General features: G+C 43.5%; 1 protein-coding gene across 5 annotated transcripts in view; it reads left to right on the forward strand.

Moving 5' to 3' along the window:
- The window catches only part of Slc44a3 (solute carrier family 44 member 3), a 76,435-nt gene extending 48,976 nt beyond the window's left edge, over nt 1-27,459 (forward strand). For all 5 annotated transcript variants that reach the window (XM_026409626.2, XM_026409628.2, XM_026409629.2 and 2 more), the window contains 3 exons: nt 23,371-23,508; nt 25,900-26,136; nt 27,355-27,459. In XM_026409626.2, coding sequence (XP_026265411.2) covers nt 23,371-23,508; nt 25,900-26,136; nt 27,355-27,459 — 480 coding nt within the window. The remainder of the gene's footprint in view (nt 1-23,370; nt 23,509-25,899; nt 26,137-27,354) is intronic.
- The last annotated feature ends 297 nt before the right edge of the window (nt 27,460-27,756 follow it).

Here is a 27,756-nt window from a genome sequence, read left to right on the forward strand (position 1 = left end):
ATAAAGCACAATAAAATCCCATATCACCTTTGGAAATAGTGGATCCAGAAGCAAGTCAAGCCAAACCTCGGGAATACACTTGTCATGGGGTAAGATGCCACGCCTCTCTTCCCAGAGCTGTGTGTGGGGGTCTGGACACCAACTTACTCCATGAAGATTTTTGAGATGCATTTCAAAAATATATTAACAATGGCATGATTTTTTTTTTTTGCACAAAAAGTCAAGACTAAGAAACATATAGGGAGACTAGAAAGAAAAAAAACTATGACTATAAACACAAATATGTTGGCCATACGGTCCTCCTGGGCTCCAAGCTAGAGTTGCCATTCCTCTTTACCGCTTTATGAAATTCAGGTTCTTTCTGCCTCCCTCATTCAATCCTGGTTTCCAGCCTGCTCCAGAAAAGCCTAAAGGTAGATGTTGCTGACATTGAGAGGTCAAGAGGGCAGAGAAGCAGGTGAGGAGGAGGAAAGGTGGCCTAGCTCCATGCCACCCACCCTGCCTGGCCTTTCAGCCAGAGAGTTCCACTCATGTGGGTGAGGTGGGCCGTCTCCTGAAGCTTTCCTTTGAAGATAGGATTCTGCCACTAAATATATTTGAGAACCACTCTCTCAGACCAGCATTACGTTTGTTCCCTCTTCCCTGTTATCCTGAGGGACATGTTTTCTGCTTTCTGAAATTTCACCTCTTTATAGGAACTCAGGACCTTTTCCCTTGGGGGTTCAGGGTATTTATATTAAATCGTGTTGATATTAACCCCACTCTGATTACCATGGTAGAGGGGGTGAAACCTTGTCACAGACATAGGGTGAGAGTGATCTCGAATCACAGAAAGGCTAAGCTGGTCTTGAGCCGGCTCCTGTAGTGAATCGGTGGTGCAAGCAGGGGTAGGTCTTTGGGATTCCAATCACGGTGGCTGAGCACCAGGCTGTGACCTACACCAGCTGTCGCCGTATCCTTACATGAAGGTGACGTGGTACAACTGACATGAACACTTCAAGGGCTCCCGAGGTTTAGGAGATTGAGGAAGAAGAAGAGGAAGAATGAAAAAGACAAAAGAACTGAGGAGAATGTTGGCAGGGGTGGGGGTGGGGGTCACCTCTGATCTAAAACAACCACCAGAAAGCAGAATGAAATAAAAATGTTTAAGGAGAAATATGGCAAGAGTGAAATGGTGACCAGAGCTATTCGTAGGTCTCATCTGGAAACAGACAAAGCAAAGTGAGCTGAGAGAGAAAAAAGGAGTTCAGATGAGGCTTGTAAGAAATGTCCCGGTGTTGGAATGAGTGGCTAGGGGAGGCTTTGGCATCTGTGTCTGGAAGTCAGATTTTGAAGGGCCGAGGGCCTACTTTATTTTCTTTGTTTTATGGAAGGGAAGCTGGGAAAAGAAAGCTACAAAGGGGTGAGATGCATTTGTCACCCTTGGCACCCAGATGTTCTTCTCTCTGTAACATCAAGGAGCTGGCTGTGCTCACCAATGCTTTTGAAAAGCCTCATCCATCTTCACTGTGCCCTGTGAGGGGAACAGGTGACAGTTGTCACATTTTGTAGACACCCAGCCTAAGATGGCACCGCAATTCACTTGCAGAGTGCGGAATAAAACCTCAAACTTCATCATTTCTGATCTACTTCTCTCTGCATCATAAATACTAAACGTGTATAAATTTTTTAAATTGTGTCGCCTCCTGTGTTCATTTCTGTAACAACCATTGGCTTATTTACACTGGATGTGACCAGCTGAACCTGGCATTGTAAGTGGGGGTGACGAGGATTCAGAGTCAGTATCAAGCATAAGCTTGGCCTTCATGTAGTTGATAGGCTATTTGGCGGAGAGAGGGGTGCAGGAGGGGGTATATGCATGAGACACTTATGTAAGTGGTACAAAAAAGTGCAGGATAAGTGCTGGAATGAGGGCTGCAGAAGTTTAGAAAAGGAGAATCTTGGTAGTTAAAGGTCTTTTAATGCAATAATTAGGGTAATTCATAGAAGAGATTGGACCTCAGTGGAGCACTCAACAAAGATCAGCAGCTCATAAATCCCAATGATAGCTGTGGAAAGTTGGTGCTTGCTATACTGCCAGTTGTAGCCTAAGCCCTTTTCCTACATTATATGGATAGCATCTCCGGTTCACAGATAAGGAAACTGAGGCTTAGAGAAAGCACACGGTGACAGAACTAGAAGTTGAATCCAAGCCTGTTTTGCATCCAGGATCAAACTCTTAACCCTAAAGTGTTTTTTCACCAGCCAGAGGATCCCGGACCACCACCCAGGGCTGTTCTCTGCAGCCAGCACCTTTCCAAGCTAGGACCAGACAAACTAGGTTGCTGACAGAGCAAGTCTTGTTAGTGGCTGACTGAGGGAGGACCGGAAAGGCGTAGGGCTGTCAAGGGCAGTGAACTCTGAATCATGCAATTGTAGAGGAGGAAAGCCATGTCAGGTGGGGCGACCCCACCTCCACTCCTCAGGAAAGCCAGTGGTCCAAGCCTCTAGCAGTGTGGGCTAACTCATTTCAGAGACTTACAGGCAAGGAGCCCCTGTGTAGCCTCTCTGATCCCTCCCAGCACTTTGGTGGGTCCTGTCTGAGAAGTCCCCTGTGGGACTGTGCAGGCTAACCACTCAGCAAGAAGAGCATGCCTCTTAGTGTTTCATAAGTGCCCACCTGCAATTCCTTGTGGCAGTTCCTCCCCAAGTACACACAGGCATCTGTGCATTAGTGTTCCTGCACTCTGCACAGCACTCTTCCCAACGGTTCCAAACTCATCTGAGCACTTCAGGAAAGCTCTTTCTCAATTTTTATAGGCAAATAGCAGAATTCTGTAGATTTTCATGTTTTTCTATTTACCAATAAGTAAACTAAAGAGTGTGTTTTTTTTTAACTTCTTGAAATAAGTTTGATAAACTTGTTTGATAAACTCAAATGGGTGTTTCATGAGAACTCATATTCATTATTCTGTTAAGATATAACACTGCTGCCGAGGTGAGGCCTCCCTGCGAAGTTTGTGAATGTGCATGGGCAGAGAATTGGGATTTTGCAAATTGGGGGTAGAACACCTTGCTACAACCAGTGTTACCTTGAGTTGGCTGTGTTGTTTGATCGCAGTCATTCCTGGCGTAATGAACATTACACTTCCATCGATTACTTGGTTCTTATTTATTCATTGTATTTTTGTCACCTTAAGCTTTGCCTTCCTTTTTGATCCTTTTTTCCTTCTTCCAGAAGAAGTGGGAATAGGTAGGAAGTGAGCTGTGGGTTGATGTCAAAAATATTTGAGATATCTAGGTGTAGTGGCACATGCCTGTAATCCCACCCGCTCAGGAGGTTGAGGCAGGAGGATCCCAAGTTCTAGGCCAGCCTTAGCAATTAGAGAGGCCCATAGCAAGTTAGTAAGACCCTCTCTGAAAATAAAAAATAAAAAGGACTGGAGATGGACGTGAAACCCTGGGTTCAATCCCCAGTTTAAAAAAAAAAAAGTTTAAGAACCACCATTTCTATCCAGTCTCCTGGGAGATGCCCCCAGAGGAAGATGACCCCTTAGTCAAGTGTAGCAGCAGTTTGCCTCTCTGCCTCTTCCTTTGTGTAACTTAGGTGAGTCACTCAACTCCTGCAAATTGACAGGGTAGAATCAAATAATTCCTAATGCCTTTTTGCAGCTTTCTGCCCTGTGTTGGGGTGCCTAACCCAGGGCTGGGCCATGTGGGTACCACCTGCTCCCCTGTGTGGGATCAAGAAAAGGGGAAGACGGAAGAGTCATTTCTTTTCCTGTGGTGTTCCAAAATGACAGGGTCCCTTTTTTCATGTTTTTGCTTCTTATCCATGGCAAGGCCTTACCCTAGAATCACAGAGATCATGGATGCTTTATCATGTCCTGATATCGGAGCCTGGGAATGTGACTGGATGAAGGGAAGCCATCTATCTGTACCCACTTAGGAGATTCTGCCGGTAGTACAGCTCGGTGGTGATAAATAAATAACTGGTAGTAAGATTCAGGTAAAATGATCACCTTAGTCATTCTCAACAGAGGAAGAGTACCATAATGGCCAGCACCTTTTACATCCATTTCTTTGTGGGCCTGATAAACTAGTGCTACATCTTCTTGAGGAGGGAAGAGGGTGAATCAGATGTATCTTGGTGCAGGCTGTGAAGCGTGTGGCCTACTTTCCTTTGGCCCCCATTACATACAAGCTACTGAGCCAGTGCCCTGATTGTCGCCTCTTGGTGTTTGCTCAGAATTGCTCGTGGCTTCCTGTCTTCCTGATGAACAAATATACTGGCAAAAAAGTCCCAGAAAGTCTCATGGAGTGGAGCACAGAGAAAAACTTGCTGCTTCTGGGGAAATACACACATCTCTCCTTCCCTGCCTCACAGTCCCCCTCCACCTGCCCCCTCCACCAGTACTTTTTCCAGTGGACATAATGTCAGTCTGTCTTCTAAGCCTTTGTGGTAGACTTGACCTGGTACAATCTCAGAGCCTTCTCTTCCCCTCATCCCCTACTGTTAGCTCTATTTCAATGACTCCCTTTCTCTCAGTCCATCAATAGCAACAGCACCCAGTGACTTTTCCATGTCAGGTTTTGCTTCATCCCCAGCCAGTGGGCACGTCTCCAGTTTCTCTTCTCTCCCTGCCCTCAGAGGAGCATGTGCATCTCAGGGGAAAAAAAAATAAAAAGTGAATAGTGTGAACTTTCTCTAACTAGATTATAAAAAATAATGTGAAAGTTCTTAAGAGGAGAGTTCTTCCAGAATTGGCAGTGCCATAATAGGTGATCTTGTTGTACAGTATGTTATCAGTCATTTTTTTTTCCTATGACAGAGTTGGTCCTGAACCCTGCCTCTCCCACCAGCTGGTTTAGAGCTATTCTGGGGCAGCCAGCTGATGGTGAGAGCCCTAAAGAGATGCATCATGTGTGCGTGTTTCAGAAAGAAGCTCACATTTGTGTCAATATGATAGTTTGCATTAAGGCTCATTTATAGACAAAGGTAATCCCCTTACCCAGCTGTTTCATGGCAAATGCTCCTCCTATCCTGGCTTTAAATAGAAAGGAATTAAGGTACCTCTTTGTCAGAGGCCCCAGACTGTCTGATAGAAAACAAACTGAGTCCTCATGTTTCCTGGTGCATGGCTCCAAAGCTGGGGGCATAGGACCAGGTCTTTGTGTGGCTTTCTTGGGAGCAGAGTCTTGAGAGCCTAGCTCCCACCTGCTGTGGGCATGTTGCAAGGGCCATGGCTCAGGAGGGTGAGGCCCTAAAGCCTTCTTCCCAAAGTGAGCCTCAGCCCCCTCTTCCCTTTAGGGTAGGGCCCAGTGAGCAGCTGCCGTCTGAGACTAGACTCTGACTCGAAATTCTTCTACCTTCTGGGAAAAGCAATTAATGATGTTCAATGAATGATTGCATCACTATAAGCAAGAGAGGGAAAGTTATAAAAAGCACTGGGACCATTAGGTCACTCTCTAGGGAGGCAACTGAGTGTTCACCATGAATTGCTTTGACTTCTCCAAAGTGTGTGGCTCCCCAAGACAGGTGTACCTGCCATTTATCAGGCACTTTCTATATGCCAGGTGCTGTTCTACTTTATATGTGTTAACTACTCATATACTCACAAGTCACCCTGGGAGGTATGTACTATTATTATGTTTTTTTTTTTAAATAGATGATAACACTAAGGTTCTGAAAGGTGAAGTAGTAATCTGCTCAAAGTGAGAGGGAAGAAGAGCAGCAGGGCTGACTGCTGAGGTTTTTGAGGAGCCTGTAAGGCCTCCCTCTTCCTTCTCCAAGTTTGGAACAACCGAGAGGCAAAGTGTCAAGCAGAGGAAGATTTAAAATATCAGCTTGAATACCAAATTGGCTGGTTGTACAGTGCACCACAGGATCGGCTGTAGGCGAGTAGCTTGTCAATGTTTCAGCCTTAAGTGAGAAGGACTGAGTCCTTCTCTCCCAGGCCTGACCAACAAGGCAGAAGCTGGGTCTGAGAAGGTACAGTCTTCATGACAGGTGGATCCCGAAAGAGTGAGGAAGGGACGAGCTGTCTTGGTCACCTAAAAGCCCACATCCCCGGAACTCTTTCACTCCTGGGCAAACCGGGACCATAGGGATGGCCATGGAAGAGTCATGCCACTTATCCATACTCTGCAAATACCAAACAGCCCTGGAGCCATGGTTGGGACACGGACCTCTGTTCTTAGATCTCCTAAACCCAGGAAAGTCTCATTTTCTATTCTGCGGGTAGAGGAAGACCTGCATTCTTACCCCTTGTTCCCAAACATTCTGCTCATACTGGGAATCCCTTACCTTCACCTTTCTATCTCTGCTCCTCCCTCCAAACTCACCCAGTCCCTTAAGTCTGCCTCTTCCCCTGGGACCAAACAAGAGAGGTATTACCACAGAAGCTCTCTTGCCTTGGAAATACAAAGTCAGGGGGATCGAGGTTACTCTCACACCACTATTCAAGCCTAGGTTTCTCACCCGTCCACCAGGACACTCCTTCCACAGGCTTGGAACTCAGAACCCCAGAACTCTGTAGAGGTCAGGGACACCCTCCCCTCTTTGTAGCAGAGTCTGTGGTATGGAGAGCCTCACCTGGGGCTGCACGGTGGACAGTGCTCTTTCTGATTCACCTCTTCTTTATCCTGTGGCTTCTCTTCCCCTGCCTTCCCCACTTCACTGAGAAGCCTTTGCTGACCAGTCGGCCACATTACACAGTGTCTTCTGCAGAACTGAATAGATCTCCCCCATCCCTTGAGCAACATGGAGGACAGGTACTTGAAAGACAGAAGGGTGAGGGGCTTTGGGTCCTGGGAAGGTCAGGATCTTACCTTTTATTAATGGTACCAAACTCCCAGCTTCCTGTGCCTTGCCTCCCCTATTCTCCTCACATTCAGCCATTCCTTTCTTTCAGGAGACAGTTACCCCCATCTGTGAGAGTTCCCTCTCCTTCATTCCTTCCCCCTCTTTGAATCAAAATTCATATGCCCTTTTCCCAGCAGTGGGATACAGGGGGAGGGATGCAGACTTTGAGGCAGACAGGTCCAGGTCTGAATCATACTCCTTTATTCAGGGACCTGGAGTAGGATTCTTCACTTGTCTCAGCCTCTATTTCCCCACTTACAAAGCAAAATTCTTAACACCTACCTCACAGGCAGTTGAGAGGGTTAAATAAGCTAGTACATGTAACTATTAAGGCTTGGTATCTGACTCTTAGTACATACTCCAAAAATAGTTTCTTGGAGTGGGGGAGGTTTTAGCCATCCTTACTTTTTGATTCATCAAATACTGGAAGTCTCTGTGCCAGACGCCTTTGTTATCAAAGCATCTGTTTCCCAGGATTACGATAAATAAATAGAGAAATTTTGGAAAGCTCTCAGTTTTGTGCTTGGCATGTAGAAGTACTAGCTGAGTAAATGAAAGTTATTCTTATCAACCCACCACCCAGTGTGTGAACTCCTGGTGAGATGCTGTGGCGCTTGGAATCACGCTTGTTGGCAAGGCTGTGCATCAAAACTGCTCAGTCGGGGCTTCGTCACATCCACCAGGAACTCTTCCAGATACGCCCTTCTCTTCTGCACCCTACCCCCAGTCAGAGCCACTACGCTCGTCACTTGTTGGGTAGAGCTGAACTGCTGAGAGCACCACTTCTGCCCCTGCAGTCAAGTACAATGCCCAAGTTTCCCCCAACGTGAAGGGCAACGAGGGAAGGGCCGGCCCTCAAGTGCAAACCTGTGAGCAGGAGACAGAAAATGACTGAAGACTGGAAAAAACAAAGATTATAGATGGGTTTCCCCCACAGCCCTCAGTCCTCAGGTGGTGACCTCTGACCCCCCTCTCTTTTGCATCTGGCCCTCATTTTCTTCTCTTTCCTCCCATCTTCAGCCGTCCAAAGTAGTTAAGTCACTGCTCAGCAAGGGCAAATGGGACACTTTCCAACAACACTGATTGATCCAAGGAACTGCCATTTTTTTTTTTAATCATGAGATCCCCTTCACACTCCTGAGCTTCACACAGCAGGCACAGTGCAACCCCTTTACGTTCTTTGTAGCTTCCCGTGGTGACCTGTTCTAGGTACGCTGATAATATGCTGAGGGAGACTGCGCATGTTTTTAACTTTGATTCCACCCTTGGAACCAGCAAAACCCAGTTTCCTCCTAAATAAGGAAGGAGGTGACACATGTCAACACTGCTGTGACAGTGTTTGGGTGTGAAGACCTGGCAGCCACAGACTGGACTCCTCCACAGTTCTTCCTTTCTGAAGGTTTGCGTCTGCAGTGGGTGCAGGGTGTACCTGGAAGCCCAGGCTCTGCTGGGCTGTCATCAGTGACCACAGCCAGGGTGAGGGATATACGAGGAAACGTTCACCATCTAACTCATCAACATTACCTCCTATGCTTGGGAAAGGCAAAGATTATAGATGGGTTTCAACATTTCCCAAATTCATTTAGTGTGGGAAATGAAATTAAATCACCAAGTAGCTCTGACTCCAAATCTAATTTTCGTCAGGAGGGACAGCAGGTTCCTCCCAGGCATTTCTCTGTGTCTCTTCTTTTCGTCTTCCGGAGCTGGGTTGTTGTCAGAGGGCTCCCACTCCCCACCTCTGAAGCCCACAACCCCCCTCCCTTCCATGCCTTTTCTAAGCAAGGCACTGGCCGTGGGTACCTTCCTCAACTGTCATTCTCCAGATGTCTTTGTCTTAGATATTGAGACTTGTTGAGAGAAGGAAGTGACTGTTGGCTAGAAACTAAAGAATTCATTCCTAAAAAGAAACAGCTAAGAGAGAAAGGAGATGTGTCATTGTGGTTAGGGAATAAAAGCCAGTTCAATGCAGCAATCACTAATTCCTGTTCTGTTGTGAACTGGAATGTCATGATGCTCCCGGCTGCCACCAACTAAGTCCCATCTTGGAATGGCTTCCGCATGGATGTGAAATCTCAGCCACAAATGCAGATGTGCAAGAAACATTGTATCACGTCTCTCCACCGGATTTCTGACTTCAAGCTCCATTCCACTGGACTGGCAAGAAATTTAATCTGTTATTTTTGGACGATTCCCCCATAGAGTTACACAAGATTTCAGGTATCCCCAGACATTAATCGACACAGATCACTCTTGAGACATCCATCTTCCCATCTTCATGGCTCTTCAAATCCTGATTGGCAAAATGGAAATCTTTTACAAGGCCACCTACAGTCCTATCTGCCTGGATGTGCTAGTAGTAGGTGACCAACTCTCTTGGTCACCTAAAAGCCCACATCCCTGGAACCCTTTCACCCCTGGGCAAACCAGGACCAGAGGAATAGCATGGAAGAGTCGTGCCACTTATTCATACTCTGCAAATACCAAACAGCCCTGGAGCCATGACTGGGACAAGGACCTCTGTTCTGAGTTCTCCCAAGCCCAGGAAAGTCTCATTTTCTCTTCTAGGGGTAGAGGAAGACCTGCATTTCTTACCCCTTGTTCCAAAAATATTCTGCTCATACTGGGAATCTCTTTCCTTCACCTTTTCCACTGTGGCTAATGGCTCAAAGAGCTTAAAAGTTTGGATAACAAAAGCCAGTAGGAGTTGTAGACTGGGTATCTTCTTTCCCTGTAACCTCACACCTGGGAATGAGCACAGAGCCTGAGTTCTGCTTGAATGGGGAGTGGAAAGAGGAGGAAAAAGAAGAAAATACGACGAGGCTGGAGAAGCAGAAGTCAAGAGAACATCACACAGGTATCAGGGACAGCTGGACAGCCTTCCATTTGGAGTCTCATCTCTACAGACTTTGAGAACAAGGGACCTAAAATGTCAGAGAGGAAGTGATGTAGATAAATTTGGTTTAAATAGCTTTTGTAGGTGGGGCTAGAAAGTTCCTAAAAGTTTTGTCAGTTGGCGGCAGGCTTTGGAAATTCTTCAAGTGGTTTCTTCTCCTCCTGTCGCCTTTTATGGAATGCCTCAGTTGGTACTGGGTGGGGTAAAGAGGGCAGGTGCTAGCCTGCATTCCTCCAGCAGCTGAGACTCCGTGACTTCATCAGGACGCACTCCATGTGGGTGGAGAGGGCTCTCTGGGCTTATTTGCCTTGTCCATATCTGGCCTCCATCAAGGCAACAGAGAAACTTGGAGAGGTCCAAAGGAAGGAGAGGCTGCTGATCTCACCTAGTGCCCTGTCCCCACCGTTCAGCCTGAAACTTTACTAAGGGAGCCCTTCCCTGCATGTCTGGGGATTGAAGGATGAATATGAGCTGCCTACATGGCTCTTGGCATCTGCCAAGAGTAGCAGAGAGGTCATAAAGAAAAAGGAAACACTAGTAAAAACGGTTGCACTACTAGGTGCATTGACATACGCCTGGAATCCCAGAGACTCTGGAGGCTAGGACAGGAGGAGGATGCAAGTTCAAGGTTAGACTCAGCAACTTAGAGAGACCTATCTCAAAATAAAAAAGGGCTGGGGATGTATCAAGTGGTAGAGCACTTGCGTAGCATGTGCGAGGTCCCTGGTTCAATCCCCGGTACTGCAAAAGTTAAAAAAAAAAAAAAAAAAAAAAAAAAAGCTGAGCTTTCTTATTGAAGCTGCTCTAAACACACTTAAAACTACAAGAAAAATTGATTTCTAAGCAGAAATGCCAGTGGAAAGAGGAGGCTAAAATGAAAAGGCCAGTTGTCAGTCTTCTAAGCTTCAAAAAAGAGAACTATCACACCACAAAGTTATAGTAAATAATATGTATGGTTCTGGCATAAACATAGATATAGCCATGTCACATCTATGTATATAGATCTTATGGATATATAGAGCCCAGAAATAAACCCCTGCTATATATAGCCAAAGAGAACAAGACCACAGTGAGGAAACGACAATCTCTTCAATAAATAACCTTTGGAAAACCAGATATTCACATGCAAAAAAATTGAGGTGGACCCTTACCTTACACCAGATGGAAAAATTAACTCACAATGGATTTAAGACCTGAAAGTAAGACATAAAACTATAAAACTCCTTTTTAAAAAAAAAAATAAGGAAAAGTATCCTAACATTGGACTTGGCAGTGATTTCTTGGATATAACACCAAAAGCCTAGGCAACAAAATAAAATATAGAAAAAAGTAACAAAAGTTACATCAAAATTAAAAACTTCGACACACCCAAAGGAATCATTCACAGAGAGATCCATAGAGTGAAAAGTCTGCCTATGGTTTGGGAGAAAATAATCATAAATCAAAGATGATAAATGGTTAATGTCAGAATATAGAAGAAACAACAAAAAGAAGACCCAATTTTTAAAATGGGCAAAGGACTTGAAGAGACTTTTGTCCAGAGAACTTACACAGATGGCCTATGAGCACATAAATGATATTCAATGTCCCTAATCATTAGTGACATAAATCAAAACTACAAGATATCACCTCATACCCATCAAGATGGCTACCGTCTAAAGATCAGGAGATGGCAAGTGTTGGTAAGGATGTGAAGTTGGAGCCCTCATGCACTGTTGGTGGGAGTGTAAATGGTGTAGTCATTCTGGAACACAGTTCAGAGTTTCCTCAAAAAATTAAAAATAGAAGCAGGAAGGGAGGGGAGATGGAAATAGGAAAGACAGTAGAATGAATCGGACATAACTTTCCTGTGCTTTTATATGAATACATGACCAGTGAAACTCCACATCGTGCATAACCACAAGAATGGGAAGATACTATACTCCATGTATGTATGATATGTCAAAATACATTCAAACTGTCATGTATATCTAGAAAGAACCAATAAAAAATGAAAAAAGTAGAACTACCATACGATCTGATCTAGCAATTCTGCCTCTGGGTATAGGTCCACAAGAGCTCAGAGCAGGTCTCAAAGAGATATTCGCGCAGCCATGTTCATCATGGCATTATCCACAATAACCAAGAAGTGGAAGCAACTCCCATCAACAGATGAATGGACAAAGAAAGTGTGGTGTATACATGTGGTGGAATATTATGCAACTTTTAAAAAGAAGTAAATCTTATCATATACTAGGGCATGGATGAACCTTGATGATATTACGCTAAATTAATAAGCCAGTTGCCAAAGAACAAATACTGTATGATTCCTCTCTTACAAAGTGTCTAAAGTGGTCAAAAATACAGAAAGAGAACGTAGAAAAACAGTTGCCCAGGGCTGGGGCAATTAGTGTTTCATGGGTATAGACTCTCAGGGTTGCAAAATGAAAAGTTTCTAGAGATCTGTTACACAATGCGAATATCCAACTGAACCTCTATACTTAAAAATGGTTAAGACAATGAATTTAATATTATATTTTTACCACAATATAAAGGAAAAAAAAGATGTGTTATTATGGGAAATATCTTTTAAGCAAATCCATTTTTCTTTTTTTTTTTTTTTTTTTTTTACCTCTTTTTTTTTTATTGTTGGTCATTCAAAACATTACATAGTTCCTCATACATCATATTTCACAGTTTGATTCAAATGAGTTATGAACTCCCAATTTTATCCCGTATACAGATTGCTGTATCACATCAGTTACCCTTCCATTGATTGACATATTGCCTTTCTAGTGTCTGATGTATTCTGCTGTCTGTATTATTCTCTACTATCCCCCCTCCCCTCCCCTCCCCTCCCCTTTTCTCTCTCTACCCCTTCTACTGTAAATCACTTCTTCCATTTGAATTATCTTGTCTTACCCCTCCTTTCCTCTTATATGTCATTTTGTATAACCCTGAGGATCGCCTTCCATTTCCATGCGATTCCCCTTCTCGTTTCCTTTCCCTCCCACCTCTCAACCCTGTTAATGAAAATCTTCGTCTCAAGCTCTTCGTCCCTACCCTGTCCTTGTTTCCTCCCCTTATATCAGAGGAGTCATTTGGTATTTGTTTTTTAAAGATTGACTAGCTTCACTTAGCATAATCTGCTCTAATGCCATCCATTTCCCTCCAAATTCTATGATTTTATCATTTTTAAATGCAGAGTAATACTCCATTGTGTATAAATGCCACATTTTTTTAATCCATTCATCTATTGAAGGGCATCTAGGCTGATTCCACAATCTTGCTATCGTGAATTGTGCTGCTATGAACATCGATGTAGCAGTGTCCCTGTAGCATGCTCTTATTAGATCTTTAGGGAATAGACCGAGAAGGGGAATAGCTGGATCAAATGGTGGTTCCATTCCCAGCTTTCCAAGAAATCTCCATACTGCTTTCCAAATTGGCTGCACCAATTTGCAGTCCCACCAGCAATGAACAAGAGTGCCCTTTTCCCCACATCCTCTCCAGCACTTATTGTTGTTTGACTTCCTAATGGCTGCCAATCTTACTGGAGTGAGATGGTATCTTAGGGTAGTTTTGATTTGCATTTCTCTGACTGCTAGCGATGGTGAGCATTTTTTCATGTACTTATTGATTGATTGTATGTCCTCTTCTGAGAAGTGTCTGTTCAGGTCCTTTGCCCATTTATTGATTGGGTTACTTGTTGTCTTATTGTCTAATTTTTTGAGTTCTTTGTATATTCTGGTTATTAGGGCTCTATCTGAAGTGTGTGGAGTAAAGATTTGTTCCCAGGATGTAGGCTCCCTGTTTATCTCTCTTATTGTTTCTTTTGCTGAGAAAAAACTTTTTAGTTTGAGTAAGTCCCATTTGTTGATTCTAGTTGTTAACTCTTGCGCTATGGGTGTCCTATTGAGGAATTTGGAGCCTGCTCCCACAGTATGTAGATCATAACCAACTTTTTCTTCTATCAGATGCCGTGTCTCTGATTTAATATCAAGCTCCTTGATCCATTTTGAGTTAACTTTTGTGCAAGGCGAGAGATAGGGATTCAGATTCATTTTGATGCAAATGGATTTCCAGTTTTCCCAGCACCATTTGTTGAAGATGCTATCCTTCCTCCATTGCATGCTTTTAGCCCCTTTATCAAATATAAGATAGTTGTAGTTTTGTGGATTGGTTACTGTGTCCTCTATTCTATACCATTGGTCCACCCGCCTGTTTTGGTACCAGTACCATGCTGTTTTCGTTACTATTGCTCTGTAGTATAGTTTGAAGTCTGGTATCGCTATACCGCCTGATTCACACTTCCTGCTTAGTATTGTTTTTGCTATTCTGGGTCTTTTATTATTCCATATGAATTTCATGATTCTTTTATCTATTTCTACAAGAAATGCAGCTGGGATTTTGATTGGCATTGCATTGAACTTATAGAGAACTTTTGGTAATATCGCCATTTTGATGATGTTGGATCTGCCTATCCATGAGCAGGGTATATTTTTCCATCTTCTAAGGTCTTCTTCTATGTCTTTCTTTAGGGTTTTGTAATTTTCATTGTATAAATCTTTCACCTCTTTTGTTAGGTTGATTCCCAAGTATTTTATTTTTTGGGGGGATATTGTGAATGGAGTAGTTGTCCTCATTTCCGTTTCAGAGGATTTGTCGCTGATATACAGGAATGCCTTTGATTTATGCGTGTTGATTTTATATCCTGCCACTGCAAATCCATTTTTCTAATGAGAGACTTTCACTATAAGATAGACTAAGCTGTGGTTCAGAGCAGTAGGTATTCCCAGCAACTAGTGTAACCTTTTGATTTCATGATGCTTTGGATCTGGAATGTCCCACAAAGATTTGTTTCAGAGCGTTGCTGTCTTGGTCCCCAATGCAGCAGTGTTCAGAAGTGGAGCTTTAGGGAAGTGACTGGATCGTGAGAGCTATAACTTCATCAGTGAATTAATTTTCATTGATCGATTCATAGCTGAATGGACTACTGGGGAAACTGTGGGAGGCAGGGCCTGGTTGATGAGAGTGGCCCTTGATGGTGTGCCCTTGGGGCCTATATCTTGCCCCCACTCCTTCCTCTCTCTCTCTCTCCCTCTCTCTCTCTCTCTCTCTGCTCCCTGGCCTCCATGAGGGGAGCAGTTTTACTCCCCAGTGATCTCTCTGCCATAAAGTTCTTCTCATGCCAAAGTAATAAAACCAGCCAACCAGAGACTGAAACCTCTGAAACCATGAGCCAAAATAAATCTTTCCTTCCTTAAGTTGATTTTCTCGGGTATTTTGTCACAGCAATGCAAAGCTAACAGATTTATTGCCAGATTCTCTTAGGCCCTTCTCACGTGACCTAAGAGGTCAGCTTTTGTTTTGCCAACCCCAGGCTCACCAACAGTGTGACAGACACCTGATTTAAAATTATTTCCCAAGATCATGAAATCCATGAAAAATGTGAATATTCCCATTCGTGCTCCTCATCTTCCTCTCATCTATTCCACAGTTCTGAGCTTCCAACCAGAGATGTTTGACATTCTCTTAACCAAAGAACCAATCTTCTAAAGTCTTAAATACCGTGGCCATGTGTAGAGGTTTTACAATATGATACATGGAACCTATTTTGCACATGCTGTCTGAGGTTATCCTCTCAAGGAATCTGTATTAGGTAGATGTTACCCCTTGGTACAAATGAGGAAATAGACCCAGAGGCTGAAGAGCTTATCTAAGATGATAGCATTACTATGTGGTAATCTATGTGACCCCCCAAAGCCATGGCCTTATAGCTTCATTGTGCTGCCTGGAATTCCTTGTCAAGAATAAGGGTCAGGAGGAGGAGACCAGTGGCCTTCGATCTACGAGTCTTCCTAATAAAGCCTGAAGTCGGTAACTGTATAAGCACTCCTCAGGCCCGGCATCTCCCATTTCACGGGTCCACAGTTTACTTTTGCCTTACAACAGACCAGGCCTCCCTTTTGGCTTGTTCATTTCCTCTACTGATTATGCACAGGTCAAACGAGATTAGTGGGTGTGAGAGGACTCTGTAACTGGGAGAGAGCTTATGGGACACAGTCAGCACTTCTATGTGGTCCTGTATCCTGGGCCTGCAGGGCATTTGGAATTGTTTTGTTCTGCTGGTCTGCCATTCCTTCTCCTTTCTGCCTGTGTATATTTACAGAGGAATGTTGGGATGAGGTCCAGGTTGATGTTAGCAATGGTTATTTCCTGGTGGTGGTAGTGGGGGATCGAAGTGATTTTCTTACTTTCTTCTTTTTCTCTATCTGGGTTCCTCGATTTTTGATGATGAGCATGGAAATAATAGAGCCATTCTTAAAATTAAGCAAAACACACACACACACACACACACACACACACACACACACACCAGGGCTTGAACCCAGGGGCACTTAAACACTGAGCCACATCCTTAGCCCTTTTTATTTTTTGAGACAGGATCTCACCAAGTTGCTTAGGGCCTCACTAAGTTGCTGAGGCTGGCTTGCAATCCTCCCAAGTCGCTGGGATTACAGGCCTGAGCCACTGCACCTGGCTAAAATACAAATGAAATTTAAAAAGAGCAAACTAGGCAGCACTGCCTTACCTCTGGCTTTGCAAGCAGCAGTGGCTCTCAGTTCAGGCGGGAGAGCTCCTCCTTCCACCCACCTCCACCCTAGCCCAACCTTTGAGGGGACTGGCAGGTTTCCCAATCACCAGCTTGTTGGACATTGGTTTGCAACCTTGGGTCCAGTGAATTCCTGAAGGGATATGAAGGGTGGACGCCAGGCCCTGGAAGGCCCAAAAGCTTTTGTGCTCTGCCCGCCTCTCTGCATGTGTTTGTGATAAAAACAGCTCAGGATGAAACTGCTTTGGGGTGGTTCCTGCAAGTTTTACTGTAGGGCCACAGAGGACCCTGGATGTACAGGGATGTAGCCGGACTCAGATTTCACTGTATTTCTTTCATTTCTGAGGAAAGTATGAATATCACCAGTGTGTAATTTGTTCATCATCCTGTTTCTCAGTTTTAATAGATCTTGTTTTATTTTGAGTTAATAAATATTAGAACTCTGTTGGGAAGCCATCCGAGAAATAAAGCTGAGTATTCACGGCACATGGTTTTGGCAAATACTTTCTCTCTTTGGAGGAAGGGAACTCTGTTTAACTTTTCAAAGTCAACAGAAACTCAGGTTCACAGTTCTGCCACCAAAAGAAGAAACCACTTCAGCTCAGGGGGAGGACTGCGGCTGCGCTCAGCTGACGCGGGACAGAGGGCTGAACTGTATGGGCTTCGGTTTTGACTTAGGGAGCAAAAAAATGTTCTTTCTATCTAAAAGCTGTGATTAACATTCTTGGAAACTCTCAATGTAAATTAAAGAGCTAATCTAGCTTTTTCTGGTACCTAAAAGAACACTTAACTCTTTCATTTTTCTTCGATATGTAGAATTTTTTGTAAAATGAGAATTGTAGGACTTATGGTGATCATTTCACTGAGCTGTGGTGAGAGGTCAAGAAAATCAAATAGGAAAGTGCCTGGTCCACTAAAAAGCACTGCACAAACATGAAGCATCTTTAACATAGGACTCTGGCGCTGGCAGGCACCTTAGACAAGCTGTGAGACAGGGTGCCCGAGAAGCAATAGACTTACTGGAAGCCACTCAGCAAGTCTTTGAAGGCAACAGGATTGGAGCCCAGTCTCCTTCCACCAAACCATCTTGCCATGTTCTTGGCTCTTTGTAATGGTACATCTTATGAGAACACCACTTTATTATTTTGAACCTTTTGGAAAGAGAAGCACAAAGTGAACATTTTTCTGGGATGGGCCCAGATGAATCAGGCCTACTTGGTATAATAAGGGTACCACACCAGTTGTATGCTTGTGTCCAGGGACATGATGCTTAGCCTCTCTATGCTTTGATTTCCTCAGTTACCTATTGGGCTGGGTTGTTAGGAGGATTAGATGAGTTAATGCATTCAGGCAGACACAGCCTAGAAGTTGGCACATGGTATATACACTCACACAGTGACCATGCAGTTACATATAGAAGTTGCGTACCTGCCTAGTGACCGAGAAAAATTTAAAAGGACATAGATACAAAATCAGGAGGCTTTTGTCAGGTCTGTGCCAAGCTATTTAGAACATGTGACACAGCATCTCCTGAGGTGAGGATCTTGGGGAGATAGACTACCTAGGAAGACTTACAGTTCCTTCTATTTTCTCCCAAAGTAAGAGTCTGGCCCTTCACTAGAGCAGATTATGCTAAGTGAAGCTAGCCAATCCATAAAAAACAAATGCCAAATGTCATCTTTGATATAAGGAGAGCAACTAAGAACAGAATAGGGAGGAAGAGCATGAGAAGAAGATCACCATTAAACAGGGTCAAGAGGGGGGAGGGAAAGAAAGAGAGAAGGGAAATTGCATGGTAAAGGAAGGAGACCCTCACTGTTATACAAAATTACATATAAGAGGAATTGAAGGGAAAGGGGAAAAAAAAACAAGAGAGAGAAATGAATTACAGTAGATGGGGTAGAGAGAGAAGATGGGAGGAGAGGGGAGGGGATGGGAGGGGGGATAGTAGAGGATAGGAAGGGCAGCAGAATACAACAGACACTAGTACGGCAGTATGTAAAAAAGTGGATGTGGAACCGATGTGAATCTGCAATATGTATACAGGGTAAAAATGGGAGTTCATAATCTGCTTGAATCAAATGTATGAAATATGATATGTCAAGAGCTTTGTAATGTTTTGAACAACTAATAATTAAAAAAATAACTGTCAAAAAAAAAAAAAGAGTCTGGCCCTTGGCTCATGGCTGCTAATGGGGCCAGTGTGCTCCATGGATGTATGGTCACAAATTTATCTTACCTCTGCAGAGCCCAGTGGGTATTATGGAGGTACTTAGGGGCTCCCAAGGTTTGAGTGGGAATCAGTCTGGGGAAGTGTTGATATCATGTCATCTGTATATTTTTCTTTGATTTCCGTCCACAGTCCCTGGACCACTACTACCATAGCCCTTGTTATTTCCTAAGTGACTCGATCGATGTCAGGGCATTTAGGCCTCAGAGGCAGGCCTCACAAAGCAAAGTCTCTCTAACCATCTCCTGCCCTCCTTTCACCTACTCCTTTTTCTTCCCAAGGCAAGCCATTGAAACTCTAACCTTAAATTTTCTGATCTATTTTGCTTGATAGTAGATGATAAGCCCCCTCTATTAGGGTTCAGATTTGAAGTGTTCCCCAAAAGCTCATGGGTGAAAAAAAAAATGCAAGAATGTTCAGAGACGAAATGATCAGATTAGGAGAGCTGTAAACTGATCAACCGATCCACTGATTAGATTGGTAACTGTAGGCAGGTGGCGTGTGGCTGAAGGAAGTAGGTGACTGGGGACATGCCTGTGCAGCTTTCTTCTGCTGGGCCCTTCCCCCATGATACCTGCTTCACCTTGAGCCCAGGGGAATGGAGCCTGCCATCTACGGATTGAAACCTCTGAAACTGTGAGCCCCCAATAAACTCTTCCTCCTCTAAGTTGCTCTTGTTGGGTATTTTGGTCACAGCAATGCAAAATCCAACTAAAACACTCCCATTTCAGAAAAGGGTCCTGCCCCATACCTCTTAGGAAGAAATGCTGAAGATCTGAACAGACAGATCATATCCTTTGTGTTCATGTTTCAGTCATGGCTTTGCAATGAAGTCCCCAAAAAAACACAAAAGGACAGAGTTTGAAAAACTTCCAGATGGTTCCTAGAGGATGGGTGTGCCCAGAGAGGGTATGGAAACTCCATACCCCCTCTCCCCTGCCTTGCTTATGCATCTCTTGGTATCCTTTGTAATACCCTGTATAATCAATAGTCAAGGTAGTGTTTCCCTGAGTTCTGTGAGCCACTCGAGCAAATTAACTGAATCCAAAGAGGTGGTTATCAAGAATCCCAACTCATAGCTAGTTCATCAGAAATAGGTAAAATGACCTGGGAGACTGGTGAATAGTATCTGAAGTTGGGTAGGGAGCAGGTTTGTGGGACTGAGTCCTCAACCCGTGGCATCTGATGATACCTCCAGGTAGACGGGGTCAGAACTGAATTGAAGGCCATTGCGCTGGAGCCTGCAGTTGCACCATGGCTTGCTTGATATCAGAAGGATGTTGTCAGGGTTTAGTAGAGGAAACTGATTCTGAGTTTGAGTTCATTTTTGCTTCTCAGAGGTGCATGCTTTTGTGGCTCACAGAAGATGGTGATAAGGAACATCTGCCCTGAATGTTCCCAGGGCAGCCTGGGAGAGCCTCCTGAAGCAGGGGTAAAAATCATGAGTCCCCAAACTTCTTGTTGATCCCTGAATGCATAACAAGGCCTTTCAGCTCCCCTGAGTGTGGTTTGTGACTCTTCCAGATCCATTCCCCGTTGCCCTCGTCTGCTGGCCTCGCAGTGCCTGACAGGTGTGTTCGTGTTCACACGCACACCTGTCTCACTTGCTGGCTCCCAGCGCTGCCTCACTCCCCACCAGAGACAGCCAACACCAGGACCAGCTTCAATGCCCCATCCATGAAATATCCCCTAATCCCCCCCAAGCCCCACTTCCCTCACCCGCAGTTTGTTGTGCTACTTCTTGCTGCTCTCACTTTTGTGCTTTCCAGCAGCTTAGGACAGTCCCAAGTGGGCAGTCCAAGAAAGTCTGAGATCTGTTGGCCTGGAACTGAGAGTCATCTTAATCCCAGGCAAGGGAACGAGAACAGGGACCTCGATACTGTTCAGGTGTGACCATTGTCAAGCTTTAATAGCTTTCAATATCAAGGCACAGAAATATCCATGTTTTGTTGTTTGGTTTCTTGGGTAATAGGGATTAAAACCCTGGGGTTTTCTACCACTGAGCTACATCCCCAGCCCTTTTTATCCTTTTATTTTGAGACAATATCTCACTGAGTTTTCCAGGCTGGACTCAAATTTCTGATCCTCCTGCCTCAGCCTCCCCAGTAGCTGGGATCACAGACATGTGCCACCATGCCAGGCTATCCACCTGTTCTGAGATGCTAAAGAAGCATACCCACCGAATTGTGTGTGGTAATACATTGGAAGCCAGAGATCACCACTGATCTTGCCTCCTTGCTTGAAGATGAGCCTTGGGGTCTCCCGATTAACTTTCATCACAACACCGTGTGCTTCCTAATCCTCACCACGGCCAGTTCCTTCCAGGCACTGTCAGGCTCTGCAGATGACTCACACATAAACCCCCCCGGGGGTCTACAGCCCAGGCACATACACACTCTCTGAACAGATCAACAATATGGAAACTTCAGCACAATTCATCTTCCAGCTGTCTGATAAGGAAGCAGCTTCTCCTCCGAATAAGTACGAATTAGCTAATGCTGAGCTGGCAGAAACATTCAGGCTATATCCTGCCTTGAGTGAGCCTTCCCTCCTCCACCTATTCATGCAGACATTAATTCTAGGTCTCTCTGTGGCACTCAGGGTTGAATCCTGTGTTAAAATGCCGGTGGTGTGGTAACTGCAGGAAGGCACATATAATTTCCCTGTCAGAGTGGTTTTAATGTCATCTTTCAGTGGCACATGAGACATTAAAGGAAAGATAAATGGTTATGGGTCCCCAAAAATCTGTGGAGTCAACACATGCATGAGAAACTACCACTTTAACCTTTAATCCTGTTAGCCAAGGAGCAAAATCTATTTTTATTGCTCATGAGCAATGGTCCTAAATTGATTATAAGGCAGTGGGCTTCAGGAAAAAGAAGCTCCCCGACAAACTGCAGTGCCCACAGGGCTCAGGAAGTACACTGAGGACTTCAGTGTAGAGGGGGAATGTGAGGGGGTGGAGGGGCTGGGAACAGAGCTTGAGTGAAAAGACAGGAGGCAAGAGGCTTGTGGCATGGTGACCACACTGGCACTACCGTCCTGGATCTGGGAGTGTGAGGGACTCAAGGCTGAGGAGAGAGGAAACCCGGGTCCATCCCACACCTCCCCAGGGGTGCAGGGAGTTGCTCTGTGTCGCTGTTGTAGGTGAGGTCATCTCTGGTGAGATCGCGAGCTAATTACAGCCTTTATTGCTTGCTTTCCATTGCCGGGTGCTTTGCTGAACACTTTATAGGGAGCAAATATGTCCTTTAATCCTCCTGGCGTCTCTGTGCAGTAGGTGCTCTCCCTCCCTTTATAGACCAGGAAAAGGAGATCTCAGAGAGGTTGAATCACTGGCCCAAGACCAGCAACTCCTCACTGGGCTTGAAACCCAGAGACAGTCTGGTTCCAGAGCCTATGCTCACCTCAGCCACCACACTTTTAATAGCATTTTGGCCTAATGAAAACTGCCAGTGTAATATCCAAAAGGTTAGAATAATAACAACAATAATAAAAGTTCTCTGTCTCACTGATTCACTAGGGATCTGAGGAAAATGCCCTTGATCTTGGTTTCTAGTCTATAAAAGAATAAATATGCCACTCTTCACCCACCCACCCCTCACGTGTGTATGCATGCCTGTGTGTGTTGTTATTGTGTTGTTGTCTGTTTTGCAGTACTGGGGATTGAACCCAGGGCTTCACACATGCTAGGCAAGCTCCCCACATGAACTATGTCCCCAGCCTTTTTTATTTGATTTTGAGACTCACTAAGTTGCCCGGGCTGTCCTGGAACTTGGGATTCTCCTGCCTCAGCCTCCAGAGTAGCTGGGATTCCAGGCATGTACCACCACTCCTGGTGTTTTGAGGACTAATGAATAAGTCATCAGGACTCAAAGAATCTTAGATGGTTGAAGATGTTTAGTTAAATTAAGTGTTCAGACATGGTGGTGCACACCTGAAATTCCAGCAACTCAAATTCCAGCTGAGGCAGGAGGATTCTCAAGTTCCAGGATAGCCTAGGCAGCTTGTGGGGGAAACTGGTCACTAGCCTTTTGCCTTTGAGAACCAAACATTCTTCTCCAGTTGCTGTGGTGAAGAGAGAATTTGGTAAATTGGGGCAATTAGTTCTATTTCCTTCATCCCTACTAGTTACACCTCTCCCATTTCCTCTTCTGCTTTTTTTTTTTTTTTCCACTAGAAGCTGGAAAACAGCAGTGGACTCCAAAATGGTTTCCTTATGAGGTTCTGGAAGGGTGTTCCAAAGTGTCAATTTGTAGACCATGGGCTAAAAAAACCTTTATTCTTTAGAGAAATGTCAACCACCGAGGCATGTGTAGTAACCTTGTGTGTTTTCCCAGGAAAGTGATAATTCTTACCGTGAACTGCAGTACCAGGTAGCATTTTGAAAGATTAAGGAGAAAATGGTCTTGAAATTACATAGAGCCATAAGGGAAAGGTATTGTGAAAAATAGTCCCAGAAGTCTTTCTGGAACCTCCACTTCCTTTCCTGTCCTCATACTGTGCTGTGCCCTGAAGAGTAATTTATGCTTTATCCATCATTTCTACATTTGTCATGGGATGTTCAACCCACCGTATGGACCATATTTTATCTTTTCCATTTATTGCAACTATATGAAAATATTTTTCGAACACCATCAGAAACTGAAAGTGACTTTGAAAATGAACGGATTTGTTATGGGTAAAGATAATGGCTTCATAGTCACCATCTTTCTGTACTTCGCCCATATTCTGTGTTATCACTCTACTGTCTTTACAACAATATTTTAATGAATCATTATATTTTTTACTGTTGTCTTCTGTTTCAGAATGCTTATACTACCACTGCCATTAACGGGACAGATTTTTGTACATCAGCAAAAGATGCGCTCAAAATTGCATCCAAGAATTCAAGTCATTTTACACCCATTAACTGCTTTGGAGACTTCATGATTTTTCTGGGAAAGGTGAGATGTCTTGACTAAATAAAGAAACGTGGGATTCCAAAAATTAAGTCATACAGCAATCTGAAAGGAATGAATGTTTCTTGTATACTTGCTTTAAAATAAATGCTGTGCTTCATTGTCTCATTTATTCCTCAATCCTGCAAGGTAGTCCTGTTTTACAGATGATGAAACTAAGGATTCCATATTGGTAGGGTCAGGATTTAATTCTGTTCTTGCTACTTTTTTTTTAACTGTGACCCATTGTCTCTATCATTCTGATCCTCATTTTTTCAAGTCTAAAATGAAAATGCTGCTAACTTCAGCAAATAAGTATGTTTTTGTGGGTTATAAAAACACAGAAATAAGGGAGCTGGCAATATAGCTCAATTGGTAGAATGCTTGCCTAGCATGCACAAGGCCCTGAGTTCAATCCCCAGTGCCACAAAACAAACAAACAAAAACAACAACAACAAAAACTAATATTGATTTGATGAAACTTGTACGTTATTTAACAGCAATAATTCTATAAATAAGGTAGATTATTAATATCACAATTGGAGCCAAAGTTACATGTCTATTGTTATCTGAATAATTTTTTAAAAAGGAATTTATCATAGTCTGTGGAGTAAAGGAACATCTTAGAGCTCCAAAATTTTATGGTGCAAAGGACAGAGCCCTGAGCTTGGAAGCTTTCACAACTCAAAAGTTCAGTTTTCAGATGTATCACATAATGATAACCCATGTTCTGGGCTATAGGGAAGAGTCACAGAAATGATTATGAAAATGGCACAAGCCTGCCCCCATGGCCTGACCACAATGTTTCGTTGGGTTTTTCTGGCTGTCTAACACAGTATGTCTCTTTCCATGTAATTTTCACTCAGTGGGTCTGCACAATCTCAGGTTGCCTGATTCCACTTCCTCTTGACTACAGTTCAGATTCTTGACTACAGACACTCGCCCAGTCCTCTCTAGCCCACGCAAAGCTCTCTAGTCTGCGCATTTTCCAACCATTCCCTCCACATGTGACATGAATACGTTGGTTTTCAGCAGTGCCCACAAGTTAACAAGGTCTTGGTCACCAGTTATAATCTGGCCAGTGTCAAATATGGGGACTGTGTTCCTCATTTAAGATTTTGTGCTTCTGTGGTATTTGGTTATGTCTCTGTTACCATCATAGTTACCTATCAGTAACCAGTTGTAACTTGCTTGGCTTTCACAGGGGTGTTAATTGCATTTATATTTAAAGCTCAGCAAGGCCTCAGAGACCTTTCATGTGACAGTAGCAATAGAAGCACAAAATAATTATGCCTTTCAAATCAGCCTACGTACAATGAACTCTACAGTTGTATGTGTGCTTGTTTTTTTAGCTAGCACTGGGGATAGCCCTTTTTGAGATAGGTCCTCATTAAGTTTCCAAGGCCAGCCTCAAACTTGAGATCCACCTGCCTCAGCCTCCCAAGTAGCTGGGATTACAGTCATGTGCCACCCTACTCAGCCTTGGTATTTAAGTGGATAATACTGTTTATATTATGCTGACTTGGTAGGATTGTGGGTTATATAGTTTCTATAACTACTTCCAAAAACTTTAGGAATGAGGTCTCATCTTTTTTAATAGACTCATTCTATTTTACATTAGAATTTATCTTCTTATATTTTCCATAAGAAATATACAATGACCCATGAGTTTTTAATAAACATGTGATATCTGGTGATTTTTAGGGTTTTGTTTGTTTTGCCATCCTGATCAAATCTGGAAGCTTGCGTACAATTCTTTGTTTTTTTTTAGTGAAGTAGCATTCAGGCATCCTTGATCATCCAGGGACAACAGGACCCTAGACAGACTCCATTACATCAGTAAATGAATTAGGTACATCATGGCCTATAATTATATGCCTAGAAATGTAATAATTGCATATCATAAAAGCCTGAAATAATCCTATTATCTCTCCACACCAGAATTGGAAAACCCACTTTAATCCCTGGGGTGAGGGGTAAAACTAATAACTTGTTCAATTACAGTGCATCCACTCAGTGGATCGTTGCACTGTTTGAAAGTTATATTTATTAAAAAAAAGCTCATAAGTAGAAATGCTTATTGGGATATTAAGAGAAAAACCAGAATAAAAATTTGGAGTATTGTTACATCTGCATAAAGATTAGGCATGGACAAAATGCTGGTGTATTTATCTTCCAACCCACTCCCAATAACCTTTTTTTTTTTTTTCTAATCATAGCTTTCATTTTTCTTTTCTATTTCATTCTGCCAAATTTTCTGGCAAGCTCTCTTTACAGTAGGGCACACCTAAACACAAATCACACACACAGAAATGATGACTTGGAACTGGGGGAAAAAATCATAACAAAAATATCCTAATCAATTTATAATTTTCAACAAACTCTCATTTCAAACAGGTGTTGGTGGTGTGTTTCACCGTTTTTGGAGGACTGATGGCTTTTAACTACAACCGTGTGCTCCAGGTGTGGACAATTCCCCTGTTATTGGTCGCCTTTTTTGCCTACTTAGTCGCTCATAGTTTTTTATCTGTGTTTGAAACTGTGCTGGATGCACTCTTCCTATGTTTTGCTGTTGATCTGGAAACAAATGATGGATCCTCAGAAAAGCCGTACTTTATGGACCAAGATTTTTTGGTAAGCAAACGGTTCACGTTGTGTTGAAATCTCCAGCCTCACAATCTCAAAAGGCTCACATACAAAGGAGGCTCATCAAGCCTCAGTTCTCACCCAGAGGGCTCTGTGGGCTTCTGCCACCATAGCTTGTCCATCCAGAGTTGAGATTTTGGCTCAGCTTTCCAAGGCTGAACCATTTCTCTTACTGAAACCTTCTCCCTAGAGAAAAGTGAGGCTGACAACAATTAACACGGATTGGATAGGTTCCTTGTAGGAACAGTACCTAAGGACCTGGGTAGAAGGTATCCTGGACACAGCTGTAGTCCATGTACCTTTCCTGTTCATGGTGTGGACTGGCCTCTTGGGCAGTCTAGGAAGTTTAGCAATGATAGTTTTCTAAAGCAGTTGCATATCCCCCCAAGTCACATCATATGCACTGAGCTTTAGGGAGAGCTGGCTCCAATGTAGACTAATCACCTTCTGTGCCAATATTGACAGATCTGCAGCCCTCAGGCCCTTTATTAACCAAGGCACACCCTCTGTTCACCTCCCCCTTCCATGCCGCTTATATCTGGAAATAGCAGGCAGCTGTTTCCAACAGCTTTTCAACACAGTTGTTGCTGGTTTGCCTTATCCTGTGTAGACAGGGATGTTTTAACAACCGAATAATGCCTCATCTTTTTGTTGTCAAGGTCATGTGACCTTTTAATATAAATTTTCTTTCCTTCTGTTGACGTAAAACTTAGGTTAAAGCCCGGTTAGCTTTCAGTGGTGCTCAAAACGCTCAGTTCTAAAGGCACTGAAGTTTAACAAGCATTTCTATAGTTTTAAATTAATCTCAATTCTAATCCACATAAAAATATAATTTTTACTTGTTTGACTTATTTGTATGAGCTCTAAAGGAAGTGCTTCTGAAGATGGTATGAGGCTAGCTTGGTCTTCTTTCCCTAATTTTATACTGTTCCAGTTAAACATTCACTCTGAGCCAGGCCAGTAGCACCTGTAATCCCAGAAACTTGAGAGGCTCCAGGCAGCAGGATCAGAATTCGAGGCTAGCCATAGTCAAGTCAGAAAGCCCATCTCAAAAATAAAATAAAAAAGAGGTGGGGATACAGCTCACTGGTAAGAGCTCACCTGGGTTCAGTCCCTAGTATGGGGGTGGGGCGCCAAGAAACCTAGTAAATGGCTACCAACAGTGCAGATACATCCACTGGTCTCCCTCACTGTTTTGTTTTTCAGAGTTTTGTGAAAAGGATCAACAGAGTTAACACTGCAAGGGCTCAGAGAGACAAGGACTCATTAAGGACTGAAGAAGGAACAGAACTCGGGCCCATTGTGAGATAGCAGCCCAGGAGACCTTTGTACTTGGAGGAAGTGACCTTCAGAATCAGTGACAGAATAAAAAGTTCAGACAGACCCTATTCTTCCTCATTGTTTTTGCTTTTGTTTGACCACATTACATTTCAATACTGTAACCATAAAAGTTAGTCTTTTTTGTACCATGTAGGGCAGAAAAACTATTTTTATAATGCATCAATTTAAAAAGCACAATATGTATGGGCTGGGGACAGTTCTTGCCTCGCATTCACAAGGCTCTGGGTTCAATCCCCAACACCAAAAAAAAAAATAAAATAAAAAAAG

Source organism: Urocitellus parryii, chromosome 11 (assembly GCF_045843805.1).
Source record: "Urocitellus parryii isolate mUroPar1 chromosome 11, mUroPar1.hap1, whole genome shotgun sequence".
Classification (NCBI taxonomy): Eukaryota; Metazoa; Chordata; class Mammalia; order Rodentia; family Sciuridae; genus Urocitellus; species Urocitellus parryii.